The 17,771-nt window shown below is 45.0% G+C and overlaps 1 protein-coding gene across 1 annotated transcript in view; it reads left to right on the top strand.

Moving 5' to 3' along the window:
* Window positions 1-17,771, top strand: part of LOC142158033 (1-phosphatidylinositol 4,5-bisphosphate phosphodiesterase gamma-1-like) — an 82,785-nt gene that overhangs the window by 53,438 nt on the left and 11,576 nt on the right. Inside the window, exons 16-26 of the mRNA XM_075211611.1 lie at window positions 4,591-4,698; window positions 5,877-6,064; window positions 7,359-7,559; window positions 8,094-8,213; window positions 10,209-10,392; window positions 10,713-10,790; window positions 11,223-11,326; window positions 12,904-13,000; window positions 13,513-13,597; window positions 14,327-14,490; window positions 14,767-14,863. Of these exons, the coding sequence (XP_075067712.1) occupies window positions 4,591-4,698; window positions 5,877-6,064; window positions 7,359-7,559; window positions 8,094-8,213; window positions 10,209-10,392; window positions 10,713-10,790; window positions 11,223-11,326; window positions 12,904-13,000; window positions 13,513-13,597; window positions 14,327-14,490; window positions 14,767-14,863 (1,426 nt within the window). The remainder of the gene's footprint in view (window positions 1-4,590; window positions 4,699-5,876; window positions 6,065-7,358; window positions 7,560-8,093; window positions 8,214-10,208; window positions 10,393-10,712; window positions 10,791-11,222; window positions 11,327-12,903; window positions 13,001-13,512; window positions 13,598-14,326; window positions 14,491-14,766; window positions 14,864-17,771) is intronic.

The raw sequence follows: 17,771 nt of genomic DNA, 5'->3' as shown, positions 1-17,771 counted from the left end.
CAGTGTCAGTACATGTCCTCATGTTCTAATACTTTTCTTCCCTCCAGTGTCAGTGCATGTCCTCGTGTTCTAATACTTCTCTTCCCCCCCAGTGTCAGTACATGTCCTCATGTTCTAATACTTCTCTTCCCCCCAGTGTCAGTACATGTCCTCGTGTTCTAATACTTCTCTTCCCTCCAGTGTCAGTACATGTCCTCGTGTTCTAATACTTCTCTTCCCCCCAGTGTCAGTGCATGTCCTCGTGTTCTAATACTTCTCTTCCCTCCAATCTCAGTACATGTCCTCATGTTCTAATACTTCTCTTCCCCCCAGTGTCAGTACATGTCCTCATGTTCTAATACTTCTCTTCCCCCCAGTGTCAGTACATGTCCTCATGTTCTAATACTTCTCTTCCCCCCCAGTGTCAGTGCATGTCCTCGTGTTCTAATACTTCTCTTCCCCCCAGTGTCAGTACATGTCCTCGTGTTCTAATACTTTTCTTCCCTCCAGTCTCAGTACATGTCCTCATGTTCTAATACTTCTCTTCCCCCCAATGTCAGTACATGTCCTCATGTTCTAATACTTCTCTTCCCCCCAGTCTCAGTACATGTCCTCATGTTCTAATACTTCTCTTCCCCCCAGTGTCAGTACATGTCCTCGTGTTCTAATACTTCTCTTCCCCCCCAGTGTCAGTACATGTCCTCGTGTTCTAATACTTCTCTTCCCTCCAGTGTCAGTACATGTCCTCATGTTCTAATACTTTTCTTCCCTCCAGTGTCAGTACATGTCCTCGTGTTCTAATACTTCTCTTCCCCCCAGTGTCAGTGCATGTCCTCATGTTCTAATACTTCTCTTCCCCCCAGTGTCAGTACATGTCCTCGTGTTCTAATACTTCTCTTCCCCCCCAGTGTCAGTACATGTCCTCGTGTTCTAATACTTCTCTTCCCTCCAGTGTCAGTACATGTCCTCGTGTTCTAATACTTCTCTTCCCCCCCAGTGTCAGTACATGTCCTCGTGTTCTAATACTTCTCTTCCCCCCAGTGTCAGTACATGTCCTCATGTTCTAATACTTCTCTTCCCCCCAGTGTCAGTACATGTCCTCATGTTCTAATACTTCTCTTCCCCCCAGTGTCAGTACATGTCCTCATGTTCTAATACTTCTCTTCCCCCCCAGTGTCAGTGCATGTCCTCGCGTTCTAATACTTCTCTTCCCCCCAGTGTCAGTACATGTCCTCGTGTTCTAATACTTTTCTTCCCTCCAGTCTCAGTACATGTCCTCATGTTCTAATACTTCTCTTCCCCCCAATGTCAGTACATGTCCTCATGTTCTAATACTTCTCTTCCCCCCAGTCTCAGTACATGTCCTCATGTTCTAATACGTCTCTTCCCCCCAGTGTCAGTACATGTCCTCGTGTTCTAATACTTCTCTTCCCCCCCAGTGTCAGTACATGTCCTCGTGTTCTAATACTTCTCTTCCCTCCAGTGTCAGTACATGTCCTCATGTTCTAATACTTTTCTTCCCTCCAGTGTCAGTACATGTCCTCGTGTTCTAATACTTCTCTTCCCCCCAGTGTCAGTGCATGTCCTCATGTTCTAATACTTCTCTTCCCCCCAGTGTCAGTAGATGTCCTCATGTTCTAATACTTTTCTTCCCTCCAGTGTCAGTGCATGTCCTCATGTTCTAATACTTCTTTTCCCCCCCAGTGTCAGTACATGTCCTCGTGTTCTAATACTTCTCTTCCCCCCAGTGTCAGTACATGTCCTCATGTTCTAATACTTCTCTTCCCCCCAGTGTCAGTACATGTCCTCATGTTCTAATACTTCTCTTCCCCCCAGTGTCAGTACATGTCCTCATGTTCTAATACTTCTCTTCCCCCCCAGTGTCAGTGCATGTCCTCGTGTTCTAATACTTCTCTTCCCCCCAGTGTCAGTACATGTCCTCGTGTTCTAATACTTTTCTTCCCTCCAGTCTCAGTACATGTCCTCATGTTCTAATACTTCTCTTCCCCCCAATGTCAGTACATGTCCTCATGTTCTAATACTTCTCTTCCCCCCAGTCTCAGTACATGTCCTCATGTTCTAATACTTCTCTTCCCCCCAGTGTCAGTACATGTCCTCGTGTTCTAATACTTCTCTTCCCCCCCAGTGTCAGTACATGTCCTCGTGTTCTAATACTTCTCTTCCCTCCAGTGTCAGTACATGTCCTCATGTTCTAATACTTTTCTTCCCTCCAGTGTCAGTACATGTCCTCGTGTTCTAATACTTCTCTTCCCCCCAGTGTCAGTGCATGTCCTCATGTTCTAATACTTCTCTTCCCCCCAGTCTCAGTACATGTCCTCATGTTCTAATACTTCTCTTCCCCCCAATGTCAGTACATGTCCTCATGTTCTAATACTTCTCTTCCCCCCAGTCTCAGTACATGTCCTCATGTTCTAATACTTCTCTTCCCCCCAGTGTCAGTACATGTCCTCGTGTTCTAATACTTCTCTTCCCCCCCAGTGTCAGTACATGTCCTCGTGTTCTAATATTTCTCTTCCCCCCAGTGTCAGTACATGTCCTCGTGTTCTAATACTTCTCTTCCCTCCAGTGTCAGTACATGTCCTCATGTTCTAATACTTTTCTTCCCTCCAGTGTCAGTACATGTCCTCGTGTTCTAATACTTCTCTTCCCCCCAGTGTCAGTGCATGTCCTCATGTTCTAATACTTCTCTTCCCCCCAGTGTCAGTACATGTCCTCGTGTTCTAATACTTCTCTTCCCTCCAGTGTCAGTACATGTCCTCATGTTCTAATACTTTTCTTCCCTCCAGTGTCAGTGCATGTCCTCGTGTTCTAATACTTCTCTCCCCCCCCAGTGTCAGTACATGTCCTCATGTTCTAATACTTCTCTTCCCCCCAGTGTCAGTACATGTCCTCGTGTTCTAATACTTCTCTTCCCTCCAGTGTCAGTACATGTCCTCGTGTTCTAATACTTCTCTTCCCCCCAGTGTCAGTGCATGTCCTCATGTTCTAATACTTCTCTTCCCCCCAGTGTCAGTACATGTCCTCGTGTTCTAATACTTCTCTTCCCTCCAGTGTCAGTACATGTCCTCATGTTCTAATACTTTTCTTCCCTCCAGGGTCAGTGCATGTCCTCGTGTTTTAATACTTCTCTTCCCCCCCAGTGTCAGTACATGTCCTCGTGTTCTAATACTTCTCTTCCCCCCAGTGTCAGTACATGTCCTCGTGTTCTAATACTTTTCTTCCCTCCAGTCTCAGTACATGTCCTCATGTTCTAATACTTCTCTTCCCCCCAATGTCAGTACATGTCCTCATGTTCTAATACTTCTCTTCCCCCCAGTCTCAGTACATGTCCTCATGTTCTAATACTTCTCTTCCCCCCAGTGTCAGTACATGTCCTCGTGTTCTAATACTTCTCTTCCCCCCCAGTGTCAGTACATGTCCTCGTGTTCTAATACTTCTCTTCCCTCCAGTGTCAGTACATGTCCTCATGTTCTAATACTTTTCTTCCCTCCAGTGTCAGTACATGTCCTCGTGTTCTAATACTTCTCTTCCCCCCAGTGTCAGTGCATGTCCTCATGTTCTAATACTTCTCTTCCCCCCAGTGTCAGTACATGTCCTCATGTTCTAATACTTTTCTTCCCTCCAGTGTCAGTGCATGTCCTCGTGTTCTAATACTTCTCTTCCTTTGTAGAATGTTTCCCTCCTGCACCTTGTTATAACGATTGATATATGTTAAAGTTTCTATCATGTTCCCCACTTTCCCTTCTCTGCTCCAAACTATATATATTAAGATCTTTTAGTCTTTCCGGGTAAGTTTTGTGCTGTAGACCATGCACCATTTGGTTGCCCCCCCTTTGTTTAGTCTAATATTATATTATATTATATAATTACATTATTGGCCTTGTTCTGTGATGTATATATTATTATAAGTCACCTAGGAGTTCTCACCATATCTACAGCCAAATGTTTGTATGAAATTCACAGAAATCCAAGGTGACCCCTAAAATCTGTAATCATTTTACATAAAGGTGCGTTATTCATTATAATAATCATGTTTTCCTCAGAACTCATTATATAGATATTATTTATATGTGCATATATAAATATTACTGTGCGTTATTCTGCATATTATTAATAGTAATAACAGTAATAGTATTAGTAATCAAAGTATTAATAATCATTTATTTATTTATAGTAAAAATCTATTTTTTGTAAAAGATTCCATTTCTTGAATAAATGGCTTTCTGCTGATTAAATCTGTTGACTCCAAAGGCGGCTTTCGATTTTCCAACCACAATTCTTGCACAAACATCGATCTGGCATTAAAGTCACTTTTCCCTAGCTTTTGTGTGCATAGGTAAAATGCTTCCCCCTTCAAATATATATGATCTAATATACAATTATTCCTTGTACATTTCTAAAATGTATATATAAATATGGTGGCCATATTTTATAAGCAGGAAAATTGCCTTGGATTATGAATGAAGAGTTAAAATTGGGTGAATTTCTGTATGTTCCTACCACTTGCCTCTTGTTTCCCTTTCCCTGTGTTATTTGCAGTGCTTGTAGATTTTACCTTTTTGTCACATTTCTAATTGTTTTTGTCTACAGCACTGGAGTCCGCACTATTTTGTTCTCACCAGCAACAAAATTTATTACTCTGAGGAGACCTCGCGGTACCAGTCTAATGAGGACGAAGAAGAGGCGGAGCCAAAAGAGGTGGGGTGATTAAGGTGGAGATTTAATCCGCTGGGGGGTCCCGTTACTAGCAGCCGCTCCATGCTGCAGCCACAGAGTCAGACAGCAAATTTCACAACTTCTGTGTTAGAATATTTCTGTCCATCAGTTTTATATCAATCACAGGACACAATACCGTTATTACGGTAGTTTTCTCGCTGGATTTCAGCTCGCAGCTCCCTTAACCGCGAGCTGAAATCCAGCTAACTATAATCGTAATAACGGTAATAGTTTTTACGCGCCGCGGGAACCGGACAATTGAATATGCCCCATAGAATTAGATTTAGTTTTGTCCTGATTTTCCTCCTTGTATAGTTTGTAGTCACCGGTTAAACCTCCTCGCTGGGTATAATAACTTAATAATATAAATTATAAATGGGTTCAGCATCATATGAAAGACTAAATAACATATTGTGTATTCTTTCCAATAAAATAAAGGTTAATTATGTTTCACTTTGCCCAGCTGTTCCCTGCACACAGCGGAGGCAGCCCCATTTTGTGGGCGGAACCATGTTTCTAATGTAGCCAATCAGTTTACTAGGAGCCACTGACATCACTGTCTGACATCGGTGATATTTTGTGGTCCTAGGGAACGTGGGCAGTAAATTATGTATCCTGTATAAATAAACACTTTCTACATTATGTGCAGCAAGGGATTATTGTTTTTTGTCTATCTAAGGCGAAACTATATCCCCAACTCTCACGAATTTGGTGGGACATAATCCCAATTTGCCGGCCACAAAATGGGTGAAGCCTAATGGAAAAGTGGGTGGCGTTTTGATCAGATATATCCATCTATGGGCGGAGTTTGAGTGGAATGGGTTGGGTCTTTTTTTGTCCCACTTTAGGGTTTCTAAATGTTGGACGCTATGGTGGAATTGCAGTGAGTGCAGGGAATGTGGCTCCTATGGGTTCTGAAAGCAAGTGAAGGGCCCGACAGCACCAGGTCGCATCCCTACCACCAAGGCCCCATTCTGCTGTCAAAATATCAGAGCGGAGGGCTCTTCTGAGCATGCGGGGTCCTACGCCCACTGCGCCTGCACCGGAGAACGCGTGCTCAGAAGAGGCCCCTGGGAGCAGAGCACTGGGCCCCTACTCGGAGCCCTTGAAATAAAACATAAGTCAACGATTGTTAATATTTTTTGGGACTTGGTTTGTAGGAGCTGAATAATAACGAGCTACACTTCAGCGAGAAATGGTTCCACGGGAAGCTGGGCGGAGGGCGAGACGGGCGACAGATCGCAGAGAAACTGCTGCACGAGTACTGCACCGAGACCGGGGGGAAGGACGGAACTTTCCTAGTGCGAGAGAGCGAGACGTTCGTGGGCGACTACACCTTGTCCTTCTGGTGAGACACCGAACCGGTTCCTAATTCCATACAAAGACGTTTGTGTTTTAGGTCTTGTGGTTCTTTAAAGGACTTTGTCAGACGATCTCCAGTCTGCGTTGCTGTTTCTTTTCCTTTTAGATGACCCCTCAGTTACTGGGACCCTGTATAGTGCGAGTGACAGAGGCCGTTTGATACAAATCACAGACTGAATCCATAAATAAGCTGACTTTGTAACTTTTATGTACTATACGGTGGTTTTCATCCTTTGGCTGTTCACACATCATACTTATCAGCTTTGCGGTATTTGTTTAGTTATCATAGAACTTCCTGTGCTCTCAGCATATACTATATGATCCAGACACAGCATGCTGGGACTTGTGGTCCCACAAGAGCTGGAAGTTACCGACCGCTACCTAATTCATTTTTTATTATTATTGCTGCAGAAATGAATTGACACAAAAATAGAAAAGCTGAGTATTTATAGAATTGTTTTTCTAATACACTAAGACCAGGATGCGAGAGGAAAGTAAATCACAGTTGTCTGAGAATGGTCACGATACGGTAACATAGGTTCGTGTGATCTCTGATTTAACCACATCACTGGCTTTGTGTAGCTTTGGCCATATAAGATTCAATTACTCGTGAGTTTCCGTAGTAGACTGATAGGTTATCCTTCCGCGTGGTGTGTAGGTCATGATCTTCGCTGTGACTTGTGAGCAAAAGTCAATGATTTTATCATTACAGTAATCTGCGCAGAAACATAACGAGCTACTATGAAATCTCTCGGCTAATTGAATCACCCCAATAATCTCCTCTCTTGTCTCAAAATATCTCCCAACTCGGCAACTCCGTTCTGCACAAGATCTGCGTCTCTCATCCACACTCATTACATCCTCCCATTCCCAGTTACAGGACTTTTTTAAGGCTGCACCCACTCTATGGAATTCCCTCCCTCTCACAATAAGACTTTCCTCTGGTCTACAAACTTTCAAGCGTTCTCTGAAAACCCACCCCTGACCAACATTGTTGTGTGACAGGATCATTTAGTTTATGAGACACTTTTACCTTAGCAGTCTGGCTGGGCCGAAATTCAAAATGTAGACTTAGCCTCATGTATCAAACTCCCATTGTCCCATAGATTGTAAGCTTGCAAGCAGGGCCTTCTCACCTCTTTGTCTGTTTATTTATTAGTTTACTGTGTTTGTCCCCAATTGTAAAGCGCTACGGAATATGTTGGCGCTATATAAATAAATGATGATGATGATGATGAATAAATTCCTAGCGGGATCCCTTCTCCTCTCTGTTCCCGCAGGCGCTCCAACCGCGTACAACACTGCCGCATTCACTCCAGGCAAGAAGCCGGCACCACCAAATTCTACCTGACGGACAACCTGGTGTTTGACAGCCTGTACGGCCTCATCTGCCACTACCGGGAGGTGCCGCTGCGCTGCAACGAGTTCGAGATGCGGCTTACGGACCCGGTGCCACAGCCCAACGCGCATGAGAGTAAAGAGTACGCAGCAGCCGCTGAGCTGTCCTACATAGAGGGCAAGAAAGGCAGAAGCCTGGGGAGGCAATATTCAGGGGGCTCCGGAGACATAACTACTTTATCCAGTCAGGCGAACATCACTGACATTATTGTAGAAAATCAAATGTTATGAGTAAAAATTGTTTACTTTCAATTGTTCAGTAACATTCACGCACAGTTTACAGTGGTGGCACAATGCCACTTTCTGTGCCAGCTTACAAGATCCACAGAACCCGGCGTTTATCTTCTACCAGCACTTAACATGGGGACACCAGGATCCTGCGGCTGAGACTGGCGCATAAACCTTAATGAGCCGCCGCAATTACTGTGTTACTTAGTCTCAGCTGGGTATAACCTAAAGGAAAATGCCATTCAGGAGAAGATCTGGCTTCTAAGAATAGTGCAGCGTTTCGGTTACAGGCCCCTAAGATTTAATTGTCATTACAATTATTTGCCAACACATAAAATAGATCTGTATTCTATAAGTTTATATAGATAAAAACAGTGTGTTTGTTTCAGATGGTACCATGCCAGCCTCACCCGTCTGCAGGCCGAGCACATGTTAATGAGAGTGCCTCGAGACGGAGCGTTTCTGGTGCGTAAGCGGAACGAGCTAAACTCCTACGCCATTTCCTTCAGGTGAGACTGCGCGCTTAGCGTGATACACAACGCGGAGACGTAACAGAGGAGCCCAAGTGAGGGGGGCTCCTTACACTTATACTGCTCCATTAGGGCTATCCCAAATTCTGTTGGAACTAACATTAAACCGATATAAATTGAAATAAATGTTTAAATAACCTCTTGTTAGCGCTCCTTAGGCCCTATAAGTGTATCTCAGGTGCAGACCTTATAAGTGATCATATAGTCAAACAATCTCAAAACATTTACCCTGTGTCACAAGTAGTTATACAAACAATTCTGTTATAGTCAATGAAGAAATTGATCTTAAGCGTCCTTTTGTCACATAAAGTTCATAAGTTGTTCGGCAAAATAATTACCCAATAAGATCATTTTCTGCAGAGTAGAAACAGAATTGTTTGTATAACTACTTAATGGGAATTGTGCATTAACCTATCCTTAGGGTCGTCCGTGTTTCCGCTCCATCCTCTCTAATGTTATATCTCCATTTATTTCAGCGGGGGTCAGACGCAGGGGGCGGTCCCTGACACCTCACGCTATGTACTATGAAGGACAGCGTCTCAGTGTGATCCCTCTGTATAATAGTGTGCGCCCTGTGGTTTAGTTATCGCCCCAGTAAGAGGCCACTTTCTCAGTTCTCAGCATTATAAAAATAAGAAATAATTCTGTTTTAGGAGAACATAGAACAACTATGAAAAACTATTTTCTCAAGGAAGCAAAATAAAAAGTTACAAAAAGGAAATTTTACATCCTAAATATAAATTTTCTAAAGACGTTGTAGGAAACTCTACAGACACCTCCGCTCTTGTAGAATATCTCCTGTACGTAAGCGGAGGTGCTGGAATAAATATACACATCTGGCTATTGAGGGCCGGTGAAACTTAGGTTCACATCCAGAAAAGTAACTACTCTCTATCCATCGGAAAATCACCTGTGAATAGAATGTAAGTTATATACAGGAGAATCTGGTCAGAGACATAATGAACTAATTCAATATTGTAATAACTACCCATGAAATATCTGGAAACCCTTCATAGGGGTATTGTACTAGGCAGCTCCCCTGCCCCAGGTGTCAGAAGGTCAGGGGTACTGTCCCCGAAGATTCTCACCTCCTCAGTCTAACAGCTGAGTCTCCCATCATCACACATTGTGGCTGGTAACATGCCCAGAGGTCTGATTGGTCAAATCTGATCGAGTGCACTGATTGGCCAGTGTGTTAAGAGAGCAGGATGTATAAAGCTGCTCAGCCAATCACAAATAAGTGACCGCTCCTGATTGGCTGCCTGGCTGTTAAGTAGCCTGGATCCCCGGAGCTTAATTCACTTTGCGTTGGTTGCTCCCAGGGATCGGTCTATTTGGTACATATTGGTTTATTTGTAATTTCCCACAAGGATTATCTTCTTCCTATTATATTATATCAGACCAAGAAAGGAAGAAGAAATTAGGTAAAAGAATTTATTAAGGACACAACATTGGATTATAAATTATGTTGGTGATTCATTACATTCTTAAGGTGACAATATTAATTTATGACTTTTCCCAGGGGGCACTAATATTTATTTCATTTAGTACGGGGGTGGGTACAGTAAGTACTCTGGCGTCAATCTCCATGCTGGCATTTGTAGTTCTACAAGCTTAAGCGTCCAACAGCACACATGGGCCATCAGTGCATGATGACACTTGTAGTGCCACAAGTGCTTGCATTGTAGTGATCTGGTATCCAGCGTCCAGGGGTACCAGGAGGTGCCCAATGCTACTCAGTAAATCCGGCGGTTTGACTCTGGAAACGGCATGTGATGTTGGGCATACAAACCGCCCCTTAGTAAATCTCCCCCTAAAAAAGAGTTGCTCATGGTCTATGGATTATCACTAAAGCCGACTTCACGGCATGTCACGGAGGATACATTATTAGGGAAGTAACGTAATATGCCTCTCTCTGCGCACAGACACCTAGATATCACATCAGTGTCACTAATCCCGCTCATTCTCCATCAGAGCGGAGGGGAAGATCAAACACTGCCGGATACAGCAGGAAGGACGACTCTTCATGTTGGGCAGCTCGGCAGAGTTCGAGAGCCTTGTGGACCTCGTCAGTTACTACGAGAAGCACCCCCTGTACCGCAAGATGAAACTCCGTTACTCCATCAATGAGGAGGCGCTGGAGAAGATGGGCACTGCGGTGAGTATGGTGCCCCCTGTCTGCTCATGCAGGTGCTGGCATGGTGAGATATATCTGTCCCAGGTGTGATTTACATGACTTTCTACCTGCAGACAAAGAACTGTATTAATATGTAAAATATATATATTGATTTTTAAAAAGAAATAGCAGTTGCATAAATTGCTACAGATTAAAAAAACACTCTTCAGTTTTGTTATTTAAACCTTATTCGAGATAAATTGGTATTGATATCAGTCAGTGGTGTCAGCGGTGGGATTGTTATATATAATAAAATATCAGATTTATGTTCAAGTGTCAGATAATCTTCTACTCCCTTTCAGGACCTGGACTACGGGGCTCTCTACGAGGTTCGGACCCCCCACCTTTATGTGGAAGCCAATAAGATGCCCACCTCCAGGGTAAGACTGGATGCCAGCATAGTCTGACCACGTACAGTGTTTACTAGTCAGCATTATGATATAACCAGGTACATCTCCTGCCCTGATCTCTCCCACGTTCTACAGCTAAAATCTGCCCTATCTCCGGGCACCCATCTGTACAGTAATATCCAGGAAGCCCATCTGACTACAAATACACCCCACCCTTCCATCTAGGTCCCAAATAAGGTAAAACAGTTATGAACCTATTGCCACTTTTCCAGTTATTTCTGGTCCATTAATAGTTTGAATTCTGGGAAAATAAACATTGCCCTCTCACTAATCACCTTCCACGGGCTCACCGTTCCTTCCACGACTACATTATACATGTACATGGAGTCTCCAACAACATGGCTGCCTCTGCTGCATCCAGAGGACAGTTACACTGTAATATAACGTCTGTGTCTCTCCCAGTGCATGGTGAAGGCTCTGTATGACTACAAGGCCCAGCGAGAGGACGAGCTGTCGTTCTGCAAACAGGCCATCATCCACAACGTTGACAAACAAGATGGCGGCTGGTGAGTTCACGTTGTCGTCCTGATCTTCACATCCTGACGTCTGTTTTCCTTAAACAGAATTGTGTGTGTCTAACACAGCTATTTGGAGTCATAGGTATTATCTGTTCTGTCAGATAACAATTTGGACAGGATTATTGGTTCAATAACCCCCCCCCCTGTGGTACAGCTATAATGGTCAATCACATTACTGACGGTAAACAGTGTGTACAGCTAACGCAGAATCATGAGGAGGACGTCTTGTGATGTCATCTTGTGACATCATCAAGGATTTCACTTATGGAGGTTGACGCGGAGGAGACTTGTTTCCAGGGTCAGCGCAAGTTCTGTGGGTGTCCTCAGCAGTACCCCTCCCCCAGAACTGCCCCCTCCTTGCAGGGGAATTAATGATATTGAATGTGTGACATTGTATTCCCTGACGATTCGTCGCCCCTAATGGCAGCGCCAACACTGTGTGACTCTGGCACCCTGACATAGCTCCACATAACATAGATCTTTATCAGTACCACCTGCTGCTGACACCATAGATCCATGATAACCTGGGGGTATCCTGGGGGTATCCGTGTGAGGGATACACATGATCCTTCGGTCTGCTCACTTGTGTTATTACCACCTGGACTGAACCATTGCAAAATATTAAATACCGAGGTGGTTAGGAACAGGGGAGGGCTGGCAAATTTCAGCCCGGGGGTCGAGACTCGTCTCAGCAGCCTATTTTAATGGGAAAAAATGCAGGTGGTCCAGTGCCCAAGTTAGCCCATTATGGGACCGGCCTGGGGGGCAAATGCCCCCTGCCCAGCCCGCCCCTGGTTAGGAAGGACCCGAGTGTGCAAACCCCTCTTGTCATGAAAGGGTTACAGGGGTAATTCACCTTAAATTGACATCTCCACTATCTCACCCCTATATAGATTATTTCAATCTAATATTAGACACCTTGTAGTCCGGGACTCTTGTCCGCATCCTCTGAGGGGTCTGTAGTGACTGGCTGACCATGGAGTAACCTGGTAAATGCCCGTCGGGTCACCTGGATGTTACAATACACGGGGTGCAAATTAGTTTATTATTTTGCACATAAGATAAATACTGCCTATTTTTTCATGTAGTGCACAAATACTTGATAGCTTTATTTTTACACTGAAATTTAAAATTGATCTAGGACATGCCCTATGCCAAATATAAATCTGTCCCCACATTTTAAATTTACCTCCCCCTCCAATGCAACATGGTTTTGCCCAGGTGCAAAGTTACTCCTTTGTTATGCTTTGCTCTCCTTAATGACTCAGGCCTATAATCTCTCAGAACGTTTACCTATATATTTGTGAACGTTATCATCAGCTGTTATATAGAGAGTTATTTCTATATAAGGTGGACACATGGGGTTTTTAATGGCTGTTTTGGCAGCTATAGGTCACACAGGGAGAGACTAACACCCTGGTAATTATATGCCTTGTCTGTCACACCGACTATAATTATAGGGGGTCACTCAAGTCCTGTGTGTAGTAGGAGGTAATAGATGTTTGTGCTTAGTACAATATTGTGACACTAATCTCCGGCCTGTTGTTACCGCCAATGTCCTGTAGGTGGCGAGGTGACTACGGTGGGAAGAAGCAACTGTGGTTCCCAGCAAATTACGTGGAAGAGATGAGCAGCACGTTGGCCACAGACCAGGATGACACGGCAAGTGGCCAAGGCTGCCAAACAGCTTTATATATAAAAAAAATGACTGACGGGCAGCATTTTTACTGACACATTGTGTAGTGACAGTATCTAGAGGTGAAAGCACATCAGAGAAGGTGAACCAGGGTTTATAAGGCTACAGAGTTTTCTAGATACAAGTGTCAGTAGGATATAAAATGTTTTCTTCTTGATGGGTAAAAAAACTTCATTTTTACTGACTACAAGAAAATTTACTGACACAGCTCTGGACACAGCTGCATCCTAGACCCCAGTGATGGGTATAGCAGAGGCTGCCTGGGGGCTTATTCTTATGTAATAACAGTTTACCGTCAGAGCTGCATAGATAGCGATAGCATCAGCGTCATAGACTGTAAAATATAAAACTACACACTGATAGGATAAACAGCCTTCTGGTCCTGTCACTGGAATGATGTCTGACTGTGTCCAGCGTTCCCCATCACTGTGTACCCCCGTACTCCCATCTTACTAACGTCTTCCTCCTTCCTCTCCAGTTGCTGTTTTTTGGTCAGTCTGCAGAAAACAGCCCCCTGGGCAACTTCCTGGAAGGGTTCATAGACGTCCCATCCTGTCACATCGGTGAGTGCTTCACGCTTCCGCAAGGTGCGGTGACGAGCCGCGCTCATTGCCGGCCGATACGGTACAGAAACTCCGAGCTCACGAGGGAAAGTGAGCGGGGAAAAAATCTTCCCATAGAGCCTGAGATTCATGGGGAGCAATAAATTCTCTGGACCTCGGACTTCCTGTCCAGGACACCCTAGGCGGCCGCGCAGAGCCACGCACAGCGACAGTTATTAGATGTGCTCCAAGGCTCCTGGGGTTATGTAGCAAGATAGCGCCAGCTGCAGAAGAGCAGAGGGGAGGAATTTTGTAAAAAGTGCGGAGTTGGCGCCAATGTGCTATGTGTCGCGCAGCGTTGCAAACTTGATATTTCCTTGTCTGCAGTACGATTATTGAAGTGAGATAACTGAGGTGCATTATTAGGGGTGTCCCTTGCTGTGTGGGGGGCACGTGACCATTTCCACTTTCTAAAGGAATTTTGCACCATCTTAGAGCTGCTCCTCCTATAATCATAATGGGACTCATTCTCCCCGATTGAATGTTACACTTTAATGAAAGGGGCAGTTCTAAAGGGGTCCAAGGTAGATGTGTCTTCCGATATTGAAGATTAAGCGTATTCCTTGACAGTGAGCTTCATCATGAAGATTCCTAATGTCTTTGCACCTTATATCACCCTATATATATATATATATGTGTGTGTCCTGAGTCCAAGCACTGTCTAACCTGTCATCTCCTCCCTCACCGCAGTCTTATCGAAGGAAGGACGCAGCTCCCGGCCTTTCATGTTCACTATCCACTCCCAGCAGATGTCCCACCCGTCTCAGGCTTTGGACGTGGCGGCTGACTCGCAGGAGGAGCTTAATGATTGGATTGCAAAGATCAGGGAGGCCACGCAGAACGCAGATGCCCGGGTGAGCCCACGGCTAAATAGGAGATGTCAATTTGCGATTGTTCGTTTATATATTAACATTTATGTATATAGCTCCGTAATACTCTGCAGCGCTGTACAAATGGGGACAAACACAGTGCTGAAACAAGACTGAGTAGTAGGAGGCAGACAAAGTGGTAAGAGGGGCTGCTAAGTTATCTTACTGAGGGAAGCAGAAGATCTCCCAGCAGCCCCTGCTCTAGAGAGACCCCGCCTTGAGCGCCGGTGTGTGACGCTGTGTGACGTTCTGTGTCTGTAGATGCAGGAGGGGAAGATAATGGAGCGGAGGAAGAAGATCGCGCTGGAACTATCTGAGCTGGTCGTTTACTGCCGGCCGGTGCCCTTCGATGAAGAAAGTAAGCGATGAAATTCTGTCATTTAACGTTAATTCTGTCATTTCTTCCATCTCTGGCTGATATTCAGAAATATTGTATCTAAATACATTTCCAGGCCCCTCCTGGCTGAGTACAACGTAGTAACTCCCATTATCATCGTGACATCATTACTGTGAGCTGCAGTACCAGTGACGGCCTCTAGGTGCGCTGTTGCTGGCTGCCAATCAGCAGATTGGGAAATGCTTTTATCAGGAACAATTACTGAATGCTCCTAGTACTAGGGGGTAAATAATGGGATAAAATCACATAATTATCACATCAATAGCGATGTTTACATGACTATGTACAGTATCAGTTAATATTTTTATCTAAATGATTTTCTAATTTACTATTTCTAGTACAAAACAGAAAACGTTATTTAATATTATTATTATTATTATTATTATTATTATCCTTTATTTGTTAGGCGCCACAAGGTATCCGCAGCTCCGTACACAGTACACATAGTAGACTATACAGGGTGAAACAGTACAAAACAATAAACAAAAATACCAATACTTCAGAAACTCCAGGCAGGCTGATGCAATAAGCACGGAGCAGAAGAACAGGTGAGGAGACAGGAGGGAAGAGGGCCCTGCTCATGTGAGCTTACATCCTAAGGGAGGGTAGACAGAACAGGCACAGGGGGAGCCAGAAGAGAGAAGGGAGAGCGAGTGGAGGAGGTGAGGTGGTTAAGTAGAGGGTTGGTAGGCTTTGAGGAAGAGGTGAGTTTTGAGTGCACGTTTGAAGGAGCACAGAGTAGGAGAGAGACGGATGGAACGAGGGAGGTCATTCCAGTGAAGGGGGGCTGCACGGGAAAAGTTTTGGACTCTGGAGTGGGAAGAGGTGGTAAGGGTGGAGGAGAGGCGGCGGTCATTGGCCGAGCGCAGGGAGCGGGCAGGAGTGTGAATGGAGAGGAGGTTAGAGATATAAGGGGAAGTAGAGTGGGAGAGAGCCTTGTAAGTGGTGGTGAGGAGTTTGAAAAGGATTCTGTAGGGGAATGGGAGCCAGTGTAAGGCGAGGCAGAGAGGGGAGGCAGAGGAGGAGCGGCGTGAGAGAAAGATGAGTCTCGTGGCCGCATTGAGTATAGAGCGGAGGGGGGAGAGATGGGAGTGGGGGAGACCGGTGAGGAGGAGGTTGCAGTAATCCAGGCGGGAGATGATGAGAGCGTGGATGATAGTTTTGGTGGCATCCTGAGAGAGAAAGGGATGGATGCGAGCAATATTGCGTAGTTGGAAGCGACAGGCTTGGGCAAGAGCATGAATGTGGGGGGCAAAAGAGAGAGAGGAGTCGAGGGTGACACCCAGGCAGCGGAGTTGGGTGACAGAGGAGATGATGGTGTTGTTGACGACTATAGACATTTAAAGGGCAATTTTGTATCGGTTTTGTTGAGTATGTTATTGGAAGACAATTCTTAACGATCCTACTCATCGGTTTATAATTTATAAGGAAACGTCCTGTCTTATGTTACATAAATAATTGTTTCAAGGCCTCCAACATGGACAAATCCTACAAAGGCCACAGTCACTCTCATCTCTGGAGGTCAGGAACGATCCGGTGTCTGGATGATGCAGAATGCGGATTCTCCTGTAGATATTGTCTGTCTGTCCTGAAGCCTCATTCTCTCATCAGTCGTCTTGTTTTCTGTAATAAATCAGTAACCTGTCTCAGGTAGAGTCTCCCAGCACCAGGTGTGTGACCTGCGGGTGTTGGTTGGGCCTCTCGGATGTCACCCGTGTTGTATACATACATCCTATAGAGCCACAGAGTTATCCTGACACAGGGTTTAGTAAATCCCCCTGAGGTTATACAGGGAAATTTCACATCCTGCTGCAGAACGTCCCGTGTTGTCTGACATGATTCATTCCTCTGCGCTGTGCGTCTGTTATTAATCAGTTACAGTGTAATACCGAGAAGGTTCATCTGATACACAGACAATAATATACTGCTCGGAGTAATAAGGACCCCACATAACAACTCTTTATCCTTTATTACCATAAATAATCTAATCCCGCAGATCCCTATCTATATTTTACACCCCTTGACACCTCCATCTTGGCGGCTAAATTCATGCACTTACCGGTTTATATCTGGACATTTGCACAAAATAATATGAGTGATGTCACAGAACCGCGTATGTGTTTCTGTACTGTAATAATCCGGCTGTGCTAGGTATCTTGTACAGAAAGCAGCATTCCTGCAGACTGAATCTTACAAACATATACAAGAAATAGATTATAACACTTATAGCTGATGATTAATGTTCATAGAGAATAAATTGAAGGGGGGTCGGAAGTCCATCGACTCCGGACGCCTCTCACACGAGGCTCCGCACATGCACAGAATAGGGGACCTCTGACCAGATGGGTGGGCGCTCCAGTGGTCGTTTCACCATTTGTTGGTAAAAGTTAAAATACTCTGTGCTGCTGTTAATATTATGCATGTCCTGCTCATCCGTGTGTGGAATGAATACAACAGGCACTGTGATATATTACTCATTGTAGGTATAGATGACACAGAGCATTCATGTCACTGTACAGAGTAACTGCCCCGACTACCAGCATGATGGCAGCTTTGTCCAGCTCATCACATCATATGGGGCATTTTTGGATGGGGGGGTGGGGGCATCGTCCCCCAGGCAGGTCCCATGGTGGGCTACCTTGAGCTGGGTCATTGGGCCTCCTGCTGGGTGGAGCCTCCCACCCCTGGTGGAGGAGCCTTGTACCCCTGGGGGGCCCTTGTACCCCTGGTGGGGGGGCCCTTGTACCACTGGTGGAGGAGCCTTGTACCCCTGGGGGGCCCTTGTACCCCTGGGGGGGGGGCCTTGTACCACGTCACTACCTGCTGACTCCCTCTTTTTGATATGACAAAGGCCTTGTCCACAGGCTTC

This window comes from Mixophyes fleayi, chromosome 5 (genome assembly GCF_038048845.1).
Source record: "Mixophyes fleayi isolate aMixFle1 chromosome 5, aMixFle1.hap1, whole genome shotgun sequence".
Classification (NCBI taxonomy): domain Eukaryota; kingdom Metazoa; phylum Chordata; class Amphibia; order Anura; family Limnodynastidae; genus Mixophyes; species Mixophyes fleayi.
This window is presented reverse-complemented; position numbering and strand designations above follow the sequence as displayed.